Raw genomic sequence first — 13,416 nt, forward strand, 5'->3', positions numbered from 1 at the left:
AACCTTTTAAGGGTAAATAATTGTCTACTTGATCAAAGTATACAATTATGAAAATTAACCTTTGATGTTTACTTTAAAATCTTTCTTGTCGCTTTTCGTGCTTTTTGTTTCACATTTTGAATCAAATCAGGGTTAACCCACTTAGCTACATGTACTTCTATTAATAGGTTCTTCTTGGATCTATGGGAGCACTATCATTAATGACTGTTATCTCTGTTCTAATTGGGAGGATCTTTCACTCTGTTCCAGAGCAATTTCAAACTAGTAAGATAACCTTAATGCTCTTTCTAGCTGATGTTGCTTTCAAATACCATCAACCTAGGCTAAGATTGGAAGGTTCAATGGTTAGAACAACATGAGCATTACTTTGTAGTTCAATTCTAAGGCATTGACTGAATCTATCTTATATTATGCATCCCAATTATTCCCGACCACATTAGATTAAAAAAATGTTTAAAATTGTTTCATAGGCATGCCATAATCTTTCTTTTCTATTACTTTTTGCCACTGCTGTTCTTTTCTCTTGGATGGCCAAAGTAATGATTGTGTAATTTGTTTTAAGCCTGAAAGTAATATTAATGTTGAATTGGTACTAGATTACTATAAGATCTTTGAAATGGTTCATTACAATGTTATTGGGAAAAACAAAGCCAAATTTGTGAAGAAATCTAAAAAATGAAACAAGGAACCACTTTAAGGAAGGGGTTAAATGACCCATTTCCTACTTCTTTGGGATGATGTTCTAATACCATTTGTAATAATCCTTCTTTATAAATTGAAAATTATTATTAGAACAATAAATTTGGTTGAGAGGGGTCACTTTGGGAGGGGATCTCCTAATCACCTATTCAAATAATTGAAATACTCAATTGGCAGTTAGAGCTCCTTAATAAAGCAACTGCTATTTATAAAAGATGATAAGATTCCATGCTACCTCATATTTGTGGAAGAAAAGAATTAAGATAAAAAGTGAGAAAAAGAAGATAAAAGGCAATGAAATGTGACATGTCAACAATAATAGCTTCATTTGCTTGCTAACAACTTTCAACTACTATTGCGGGGATCAAGGGGAATAATGTGATCTTAGGTGGGGTTTGTTGGATTTTTTTTTACGTGGATGAATATAATATATTAGTTGTATGTTTGTTGAGTTGTTAGAAACAACTCGTATATTTAGAATTTTCCTTCCTTTAAAATTGATTTGTTAAAACTTAATCCTAAAAATTTGTAATTCATTTGCTTGAAAATGATCATATATCTTTTATATGCTCTTAAAATCTATACGGTATCAGAGCAATATTGATTTCATGCCAATTATTATGCAATGTTAACGATGAAGACAAAAAATGGGTTTGGAGATGACAAAGTGGGGCAAAATTTTTGAGAGTTGATTCCAGGAAGGTTATAGAGAATCGTTACTTGGAGAACATCTACCTTTATTGATATATCTCGCATAAAATCCTTTCTGCAGTCTCAGGTTGGCTCCCTGGAAGAGTTGTGCCCATTACTGGAGTCAGGTGTCTATGATCTTCAATAAGCCTTTGTCTTTGAAAATGAATCTCTTTGGTAAGAGTAAGATAGCTTCAATTATCATATGGTAATGGGGTACTTTTAAACATATCCAATTTGAACTCTTCCATATATCTTTAAAGTAATAGTTCTTCGGGAATTACTTTTGTATTTCACTCTTTTGGTTCAGAGAAACAATAAAAGATAATCTTTTTATAAATAGAAGATAACTTTTTATAATCTAGAAATTTTTTCAATGACTAGCTTGCAAATATGCGGTGCAATAAGATGGGTTTTTTTGTTAGTTTTTTAGAATGGTTCACACAGGCTTGTTTGTCATTTTCTTGAAGAATCACAATATCTAGGAAAGGATTCTTAAAAAAGCATTTTAGAATGTTGGTGAATCTCTCTTTAGGGCATTCCCTTGGTCTCCTAAAGGCAACCTTGAACAGATTGTTGCCTGTTCCTCCCCTAATTGGGTTGAGTTAAAGAATCTCCAGCCAAAATTTTGGCCTTTCATTTCTTAGATTCTCAAACCCTTGGGCTCGACTTTGTAGGTTGAGTACTCTAGGGTTGGCCTTCCTCATCTCAATGCTAGGGTTTTGATAGCCCTAGTGCGAAAAAATGACATTCCTGATAAAATTTCATTGTATTGACAACGAACAATTTGGTTAGGATCTCTCTCCACTAGGTAACTTAAATGATTGCTTTTATTGCAAGCTTAATGGGCAGACACGCTGGCATTGTCCTTAGATGCTCTTGAAAAACACTTGTGTAGTTTATCAACATGTTATATTTTTTGGATGTTAGTGTCCATTTGAAGGTACCTTTTTAGTTTCTAGCATTGTCCCTTAATGAACCTATTTTTCTCAATGTCATAGATAAAGATGCCTCTTGATTATAAATTATCTACGTCAAATTTTATTAATCTCTAAATCATGAAAACTATCTTTCAAACATCCCTAAAATAGGTATATAACGACCATCAGCCAATTAAAAGCAGCTATTTATCCATAGTAATATTTAACCACATGGTGATGTCCAATGCTTTTAGAAAAACTGTTATCAATACAAAGGTTGACACACTTTCTATGATAAAGAATGCTGACAAGTTAAATGTTAGACACAGTTTCAGGTTCTGTATATTGTGCATGGTTTCACGTTCTTGGTTAGGTCTTGCAAAGAAGTGGTCTCAACAAAGTAACAGTGAAGTGCCCAGTTATGTTGCTAATCCCCAAATGCCAGTGACAATTCTCTAGATTTCATTATCAAATTATGGAATTATGCTAAAATAATTGTATAAACACTTCACTTTGTGCGTCAATCTATTTGTCTTTTTATGGCTTCTATTGCATTTAGTAGATTTGAATTTTGATGGCATGGCCTTTGAATGGCTAAACCAGGAGAAAATTCAGGGAAACTTTTTTGGCTTAACATCTGAAGAGATGTTTATGTACCCTTATTTTGCTGATCAAAGGTAGTAATAATAACTAATGGGAAAGTCAAGTTTCTAAATTTGCAACATTTTTTTGTATTTTATCTATTTGCAATTCATTCTTGGAGTTTTGATTTTAGAGGACCAAGAAGTAAAGGTACTCATAGAAAAGAGGTATTACTCATAGAATAAAAAATCTTGTGATTAAATAATTCTTGTATTCCAATGGGAAATGAATATTGTTATCCGAAAGAATATATATAAATGTGTATAACTTTGTTCATTACATGTGTATTATATTTTTGCATGGTGATGAGAGGATAAATTGAGTGATCCATAGTGATAGACATTGATATATGCATAGATTCTTTCTTGAGATTCATAGAAGATAGAACGCTCAAGCCTGAATTGTATCTAGAAGTGGAAATATTTAGTCCTCTAAGTCCAAGGATTGATTTCAAGTGGGCATGCTTCAAGTGATGTATGAGTAAGCCAACCAAGTTGCAAATGATGTTTGTTGGAAGCATTTGGAGTGTTGCCTCATTCTGTGCAGAGAATAAAATTACTAACTTGTACAATAAAAATGTGCTACTCTTGTGAAAAGTGTAGTCAAGTAGTGACTTTTAGTAGGATCCGTTTTTGGTTTGCTAAATATTGTGAAGTTCAATTAATATTCAGTCAAATTTTGTGAAATATATTTATTTCATAAAATTCCTAAAATAGTTTTTAGCCCATTTTTCTTTATTTGGAGTAGGATTCAGATCCACCTCCCCAAGGAAATCTGAAAGAATTTGATGATATATGGAATGGAACTTGAAAATAAAGGTTTGTTCATAGAAGTTGAGGTAAATTTCTTAATTTCATCACTTCTCATCTTCAAAGCTATTTTGTAGGCATCCTGAATGAGAATGGATAGCTCAGAAGACTGTAAGTGGGGCCTTTTCTAGTATGCAGTTGGTGCTGTAACAAATGGAAAGTTGTGGAGGATTTATCCAAACTGTAGAGACTTATCCAACATTTGATGACTGTTCTATATAGAAAAAAGCATGATCACTCATTGGGGTTATCGGCACAAACACTCAGAGGGGTTGATTTCTAAGTGATTTTGAGGAAAATTGTAATGTCCCCATTTTTGCAGGTTCTTGCAGTTGGCCAGGTTAGTTCACCATCGCGACCCTCGTAAGATGACATTGGGATTTGAGGGTCTCAGTTGTGTGGTTATAGGCTTTCCAATAGCCTATGGTGTGTTTTGACTCTATTTGAGGGACTTACTCTTTATAGTAAGTCAATATGTTGGTTTTGATGAGCTTAGTTGAGTTAGAGGAGTTGGGTGATGCTCTTAGTTTTTATTTTGGGCTTCTGATTTGAGCTCCAAGAATCTTGGAGGGGGTGTCTATTTATAGTAAGTCACCCTGTCAAGTTCATTCATCATCCTTCATCATTAGGATCACTTTGGTGTTGTCAGATTTCAATTCTAATGCTTCTCCAGCTGTTTTCGTAAGACTTGTGAATTATTATTATTATTCATCTAAATATGCCGAGGTTGCTATTTTTTGTTGCTGTTGTTTATTGGTCACCTTAGTATCATAGCTCATTGGAATCGGGACAAAAAGTTTGAAATCATGGGAACAAGAAACAGTGGAACAGTGGCCTTACATGTCAGAATTTTAAGGTATGGTGGACAAGGTCATTTTTCGGAGCCAAAAGCAACTAGTAAGTTAGTTTATAATGACACTTTATTATATTTTAATGTTATGTGTGGGAAGTTTCTTAAGCGAAGTTCATTTGGGAAACTTTGTGCTATTTGCAGATTATAAATATGAGCCCATTTGATGAGTAAAGCATCCAATTATTTGATTATCTTATCTTTCTTTGTTGTCTTTGTGACACTTATTGAAGTTTTGAAATTTTATGCCCTTGCTGAAGTATAAGGGTTTGGGATCTACAGCTGAAGTATTGTAGATTCAATTCTAAGAGCGAGGCCTCATGTAGTTGCTAGGCTTAATTTGGCTGGCAGTCACTGCTTAGTATTTTTAAGAATATTTTGGGCAGTTTATGGTCCTATGTAGTTGCTAATATTGCTGCTAATCATTTTAATATTAATTTTTAAAATAAAAATTGGATAGAAAATCTAGTGCTTAAAAAACTAAAATAAAATTTAGAAACCAAAAATGGAGGGAAGTAAATTTATGATGACAAATGGAGCATTTCCAATAAGTAGCTACTGTTTATTTTGAGCTCACCCTTTTTCTTCATAGCTTATTTTCATTCCTTAAATAATAGCCGCTACATAAAAATAGGAAAAGCTTCAATATTATCCTTTTTCCACAATCTTAATTCTCCGTAGGAATGCTCTAGTTCTTAAATTTAAGTATAAAACCGAGTTAAGTAGCCGTATGAGAACATGGTGTAAGATTGCTTGACAAATTATGCTGAGGTATATGATTTGTCATTTCTCCTACTGTATCAACTGTTGCTAAGGAGAAGTTTAATTTTTCTTGTTGTTGGAGGTTGTTCTGAAATTTGTGAAGGGATTCCCTAGAATTGTTATATCAAATTGTGTGTCGGTTAATTTAGAGTTGGTTGAGTGCCAATTTATATCTATTGTTGGGTGTTATTTTCTATTTGCACTTTGGGAGCAGCATTTTCCAAATCTGCAGTTGCATTTGTTTCTCGAAGAATTCTTTGTTGTTGCTAGTCTTGATTTCAGAGGGTTTCAAGGCATGTCTTACCTATAAGTTCATGGGTTATAACTTCTAATTTTTCTAGGTATTGTTGATTTAGATAATAAGGGATATTTTATCAACTGGGTTGTTGGTATTTTGTGAAAATACCCAGTATCTAAGTTGATATTGAAATTTGAAAATTTTCAGCTGTATATTCCCTATGTTATATCTAAAGATTTGAGTTGAAATTGTTATTGCAAAATCTTCTAGTTTGCTGCTATATTGTTGTATCAAAATTGCAAAACCTAAAGAACAAAAAAAAAAAAGAAATCAATTCTTCAACAGAGATTGTTTGAGAGCCAATCAGGTTATTACAGTGGTAGCAGAGCTTGCTTGCAAAGTGTTTGACGAAATTTCAAACAACTGAATTATAAAAGAATTTGGTGTTTAATGAAGTTGTAACCGGTTGGGGTTATTTCAAAAATAATGCATATCTATAATATATTGTCAACAACGTGTTGTGAATTTGGGCATATTTGTTTTTGTCGAAATAGATAAGAGGAGGGATCCCTCGTGGATAAAATTGAGCCAGCATTCAATTTATGAGAGATTAGATTTTGTGTGCTTAAGTAGTACTGAAAATATATAAATGCAGAAACCTCGAAAAGTTAGTAAGAGAAACAATCACGTAAAAGTTTTCTTTCCAAAATTATTGGGCTGATAAATGGTCGTGAATGTTTGAGAAGTTGCATATAGGGACCAAAGTATTTGGACTAGGACTAGTAAAGTATGATGTTAAGACAATATAGGCTAAAACTAGTGATATTAATTTATTTTGAAAATGTCGATCCAGTTTGGGGTCCAAAATTGGGTTTGGGTCCGGAATTGGGTTCAAGGTTCAAGGTTTGAGTTTTGGGGTTCAATCAATTTTTTTTAGGGGGTTTGGTTTCGTCTATAGAAATAAATTAAAAAAATAAAAAATAAAAATATATACAGTCTTGCTGCAGAAAATAAGTTTATAGTACACCACTACACTAATAATAAAGTTTTATAGAAAATACACCACCATATAAATTAATTCTTGCTAAAATCATAGTAGCAAAAGTGTTGAGAAATTGTGATTATTTGGAAATTGGTGTTTGGGCTGACTTTTCCTCCCAAAAAATTGTTGAAAATGATCAACCCTAGTCAACAATTTGTTGGCGAAAATCTCATTTAATCAACAAAATCATGTTTCAATTGGGATTAATCAATTAAACAAGCCACTAGAAAAGGGGGATCGCTAGTGCCATGAAGGAGTATTTTAAAATTCATATATATTCATACTTGTGTCATCAACCTCATGAAGAATATCACAAATAAAAATGAGTTGGCTTGTCCAGGGGTCACCCAATTTGCAACAAGTTTTATCATGTTGCAATCCTTGCTTCAGTCCAAGGATGGTTTGAAACACATGTTTGTAAGTGAGGAGTGGGCTGCATCATCATATACGGAGAGGAATGTAGGGGTTGAGATAACTGATCAAGTTTTTGATGAGAGTGGCTTTTGGTATCCAATGAAGGAGATTGTGCAGATAATTCTCCTTGTCCTCAGTTCCATTTCATTTCATCATTTTTGTTTACACTTGTTTATGTTCATTGTTCATTTTTAAAAATAAAAGCTAAACTTAAAGCTTAATATTTCAACTTTCACAATGGTTGTAGTTCATAGAGCCTCTTATTGGTCTCTTACAAATTATTGATGGAGAGAAGCTTGCAATGTGATGCACTAATAAGGGTATGGATAGGGTAAAAGATGTCATTAGATCTTTTATGCAAGGAATCAGGCTTGATATAGTGCCATATGGAATGCCATTGATCAAGTGGGCACAATTTGGTTCACATCCCTATACATGTAGCTGCCCCCTACCTTAATTCGGCATACCAATTTAGCCTAGGTCACAAGGTCAATGATGAGGTTTGGAGTGGGCTCTATGATGTAGAGTGTCACCTAATTCTATAATTGGAGAAAATGTAGTCCGTGAGAGAGAAATGCATAAAAATTCACTAGGAGACTTTTTCTCACGAGACTTATGAGGGAATAAATAGACACTACTAATGCCACTATGATTTTATTTCTAACATTATAGAGGCAAATTTATCGAATTGATTTTTAAATCGTCTTGTTTCAGATGTATGGTGGGAGATGTTTGTTACTTCTGTGTTGAATCTACAGAGGATTGTAGTTCATATCTTAATCTAGCCATGTAGTGCTTTAGGATACGAGCACAACTAAAGTATGTTCAAGCATATACACTCGAAGAAGTGCAACAAGTTGGCTGTGAAAAGGGTGAATAATCTTGTGTATGCTTCTGTCACCAATAGAGCTTGGATATTGACACATCTATTATTTTAGAGGATGTTGATCCACAAGCAGAGTGGAGCATTGAGATTGATGATCCTGTATTCAATGTTTAAGACTTGGAATGGGTTGATAAGGTGGATTGAGTGGCAGAGGTAGTAGTGATGGTAGAGGAGGAGGCTAGAGCGCGAGGAAACCCACTGGGGGACCTTGAGGCTAAGAGGGAGGGATCTAAGGATGATGATGATGCCACTGAGGTTGAGCCTTAGATATAGGGAGAGAAGATAGCTGCAGAATCATTCATGACCTATCTTAGGCTTACACATAGGAAGGTTGTAAAGTCAGCTAGTGATTTATATAGGCTACTTTGAGCCCTCATCTTCTAGGCTATAGCTTTTATTTGGAAATATGTTTTGAACTTTTGATTCCATAAATATTGTAGACATTTGATAGTGACGCTATTTATATTTCTAATGTGTTATTTAGTTAAACTAATTTTTTTCGGAAATTGGTATATATACTTATGCGATCAATGTAAAGTTGTGTATGTGTGTAAAGTAGCTTCTATTTATCTCAATTATTGTGTCAATGTTAATTGATTAAATGATGCATGAAAAAAGTTTTAAATCCTCAAAAATCTTTGAATCTCTTGAGCTTTCTAATTTGCCAAGTCCTTGTCGAGTTTGAATGTCGAGTTTCAGTATGCGTCAAATATCCTCTTGCCAAGTCCAAGGTGAGTTCAGGTCTTGTAACTGTGATGCATATATTAACAATATATTGTTACTGTTTTGTTATAACATTATATTGTTACAAATTTCGAGTACTTGTTTTCATTTCTAGTTAATGTTCTTTTACTTCATTTTCAAATATAAAAAAATTACAAAAATCTTAAATTTCTAGCCATTATAGTTCAGGGACATTATAGATCAAATGACAGTTTGGGACAAAATTTTGGAAAATACCAGAATACTAGCATGACACCTTGTCAAGTGCACAACTCTGCTGTTGATCAGAGTTTAATATGTTTTTTTGTGTTAGAAATCTTGACTTGTGCTCTAGACTAACCAAAGTGATTTCTGTAGCATACATTTTGCCTAGAAAAATTTAAACCTTTAAAACTTACATGTTTACCATTGCTTTTGTTCTGTTTACTCTCTCTATTTATAAATATCATAGCAGTTATATATTATTTTATATTTTTATAGGTAATGGGCCGAAGCTTAGGTTCTTATTTATTTATTATTATTTGTTGAGATTAATTATTATTATGTGTTAAGCTCGAGTAAACTTGAACCCAAAACCTCCCAGACGAGAGGCACACAATTTACTGGTGTGTTTTAGGCTCTTTCCTCAACAGTTATATATTATATATTATTTATTGTTTATTATAATGCATATATTATGTTATGTCATTTTATGTTATGTTTGCATATATTATATGTGGATGTAATGTCCGTTTTTATGGTTATATGGACACGAAGTGAATATGTGGAACTTCAATTAGACAATGAAATGCAAATATGTGAAATACAATAATTATGCACGCAACAACTGTGAGATATAAATATAATGATAATGAACCATCAAGCATATATGACTAGTAGTTACAAATGCTTAGATGATGAAATCTGAATGCAATTACAATGGAAAGTATGTATGACTGTTAATTCCAAATGCCACAATAATGAAGGATGAATGTAATGCCTCAATTCATGTACATGGAAGTACAAATGAATGGTAATTCCAAATGCGCTTCCATAATCAAGAATGCATTTGTAATATAATTGTTCTGTCTAATATAAGCTATGTTGCTTAGAGACACGTTCCCACCCCTAAACCCTGGGTTTTAGAAACTATCTTGATTTTGGGGATGAAGGGATGGAAGGCAGCATTTCCAAGTCATCTCCGCCTAGGCAAGAAAATCAAGGACACACCACTGAAACACAGGAAAGGGTCAACACATTTCCAGCAGTTATTGATAGTGTCAAAGATAGTTGGGGATGGCTAAGCTGTCCCCTGACCATCCCAAGGACTGATTAAGTTTTTGGCGGTAAATTAATATAAAATCAGAAAAAGTTATTAAATGTTAATAATTTTTGCCCGTTTGGGGGCCCCATAGACTATGGGAGGAGGTTAAAATAATAAAATAAGTTTAAACATATGATATGTTATTTCTAACATATTTTTTCCTTTTATTTCTTCTTGCTGTTCTGACACACGAACAGACAAACGGAGGAAACACAACACAACAAAGGAGGTTTTTCCTTTGGAGTCTAGACGCATGCAGGGGTTTGGATGCATACACAAGTGTTTGGACACACAGACACACAAATAGCTGTACCTTGCTCTAACCAAAAAAAGTCTTGGAAACCCATTTCTCCTTCCCCCCATTGGAGGCAAAGATGTGCCATCTCTGATATTCTGATTGATATATGAAATGGTCTCTATTATTGGAGTCGTCTCTGATATTAATTTATTACATATGCTCTTTAATGATGTCATCTCTGATATCCAATTGTATTGCCTGCACCGAATGGTTGCTACCACAACCAACTATTCTCTTATTATTGTGTTGATTTTACAAAGGGAAATAAGTTCTATAAAATCAGTTCTTCATGTTTACATTTGGACAGCCGATTGACTAATAAAAATATGTGCTGAAGAGGCACAATGGAAATATGCCAGTTTTCATAATCAGTAATTGTTATTTACTCATAATAAATTCTTTTGATTATTACGAGTAATCAAATATGATTAGTCATAATAATCATGAGACATTTAAGTGTTATAGTGAATGCATCCCAGGAAAACTGTCAGCTACATTGTGTTGTTGCTCTGTCATCCCAGAGTGGCATCGGTTGTATAGTAAACACTTGCCTAAGATACCGTCGAATAGGAAGATGTGTATTGTCTAAGTTCATGAGTTAGAAGTGATGATCAACCATGGAAACAATAGTCCCGATGATGCCCATTCTCATTGGCTTTGTAATGTGTAGAGATTTATATATGAATATGATGCTTAATGCAGAATGCCATGATTGCATAAAGAATATGGATGCATCTATGCATGGTATGATGTTCCCTGTATGTGCTAATGAGCATGGAACTTGTATCATGGATGGATGTATTCATATGGAAATGATATAAATGTTTTAGTAATGACAATGTGGTTGTAGGAATGTATATCATGGAATATTGTGCATGTGTCTATGTGGATGATTATGCGGAAAGAGTTATGCATCATGATGGATATTTACTAGATTATTGAAATAAATCTAACTATTATACAAAGTGCAGGAAATGTTTGTACAAGACAAGGTATGTTTATGTCTCCTTGCCTCTATTTACATGTTTGTTGTTCTGATTAAAATAGCAGGATATCACAGTGAAACTTTAGAAAATCAAAATTTTAAATATAAATATAATTTAGTAGATATCATATCAAAATACCATATTAGATTTACTTTGAAAATTAGTAATATTTGGTATATAATATACTGGAAAATAGTTAGAATATCAAAATATTTAATGTCTGCAATGAAATTGCATTAGTCTTTAGTTTGCATATCATTCTTAATCTCACACATTAAACTTTTCTGTAATACCAACATGCTAGGTAAACCATGAAATGTACGGCAGATAAGTCTAAGAATGAAAGAACATTTCCCAATGTTTGCTTGTAATTACAATTCAATAAAGAACAAATTTAGAAAAATGTTCATATTAGTCTATATCATATGCATCTTTGTAGTCAATTATTAAATGAAGAAAACTTTGATTGGAGCTCTCATCAAGACAATAGAACTTTAGATAGAAAGTTCATTTTTTGTAGTCTCTAATTGTAACTATCAAAACTAGAAAAGTGAGTCAAAATAATTCATCCAAAATAAGTGTATACCTACTGTTCACAGTTACGTGTTGGTAATTAAGTAAAGGACTAGGTGTAATTTTCTATTAACATAGCATAAGTATCTTGAGTACATCACAGAAGTATTTGAGTTCTTTACAATTTACTGTATCAAAATAAACTAGAAAACCAAAGGGTAGTATCAAGGCAGCCACCAGATTGAAAACTAGCTACCTATTGATTATATTTGGTCACAACTAGAAGTGTCAAACAAATTATACTGATTGTGAATACAAAAATGATTCAAATTCAGTGCATAATCAGAAAATCTGCCTGTATATATCCCTCCTACATGGCTTGTTCTGGTGTCGTGTGAACATGAGGATCATCCTCGGAAGCAACAAGTTAATCTTCAATGCTGAGATCTTTGATGAACTGGTTAAGATTATCCATATCTCTCTGATTGAGCATGTCCTTGTGTATGGAAAAATATTGGCATGAGACCATGTATTCTTTGTGGATCAATATTTGCCCTTCCTGCATCAGCACCATGAATTTGTCTCTGGATATTTCCAAAGCTTCAACAACCTGTGACATTATTTGAAAATGTATGAGTTTACATCCAAACTCAGTAAGTTGCCTCCATCTCTTTTGAAAAAATCTCTCCATTTCGCTCCTTCCAAAGATACCATAAAATTTCACAAGTTAAAACAGACCTAAAAGTATTAGTTTTGAGATCAAAGGACTCCACAAAACCAGCTAAATTTCACTCCAAGAGAAGCCAGGTCTACTATTCCACACAATGGGTGACCCAAAGAATATGGACCAGACTCCACGGGAAAAAGGGCAATAAAAAAAAAATGCTCAAAAGACTCACGAAAAGAACAAAAACCACACATAATAGCATTACCCAAATCTTGGGGTAAAGTATTACCAACAACAAGTTTCCTCAAAAGCAATAACCATCTAAAACAAGATTTCTTAGGCTTTCAAGGAGAATGCCAAAGGAAGTTAAAGATAAAGTGCCATTTAGAAGCTGGATACTCCAGCCCCCAGCCATGGTTCACCCTGTCAAAAATTGAATAGTCTTCAAGCATACTATAAATTTGCTTAGTAGAAGCCATACTGAACTCATTGCCATCTTTCCATTTAACCCACTGCAAGAACTGATTAGTATTCATAGTATCCGCAGGAAAAAAAGGGCCCACAACTTTAGAAATGATGAAATATGTTTTCTTCTAAGAATTAGGGACAATTTCATTCCAAAGCCCTAACCTATTGTCAACCAAAATATCCTTGACTAGAGAGATGCCATATTTATTCCAATAGTTAGCAGAGCAACTTTGGGTTAATACAAGAAGTTTACCATTAACTTCAACTCCTGACCAAATAGATCTATCCAAAACAAAATAAGTAGGAGAACCATCACATGCACCCTTGAATAGGATAAGACTTCCAACCTAGGATCAAGCTTTCCAAATGGATTGAAATACTTTGGAGCCAAAAATAGATAACTGAAAATTCCCAAAAACTTTATCACATAGAGTCACAATGTTCCAACTTTTACCTTTTTCGATTCCCGATCTAAGGATGTTATTTCTAATCAGAACTTCCCATGG

The 13,416-nt window shown here is 33.5% G+C and overlaps 1 protein-coding gene across 7 annotated transcripts in view; it reads left to right on the forward strand.

The window, feature by feature from the left end:
* Window positions 1–13,416, forward strand: part of LOC149555646 (protein PAM71-homolog, chloroplastic) — a 206,861-nt gene that overhangs the window by 70,475 nt on the left and 122,970 nt on the right. For all 7 annotated transcript variants that reach the window (XM_089829760.1, XM_089829764.1, XM_089829761.1 and 4 more), the window contains exon 5: window positions 168–264. In XM_089829760.1, coding sequence (XP_089685886.1) covers window positions 168–264 — 97 coding nt within the window. The remainder of the gene's footprint in view (window positions 1–167; window positions 265–13,416) is intronic.

Source organism: Cupressus sempervirens, chromosome 5, assembly GCF_028749045.1.
Source record: "Cupressus sempervirens isolate cs-2001-9-10 chromosome 5, ASM2874904v1, whole genome shotgun sequence".
NCBI classification, from domain to species: domain Eukaryota; kingdom Viridiplantae; phylum Streptophyta; class Pinopsida; order Cupressales; family Cupressaceae; genus Cupressus; species Cupressus sempervirens.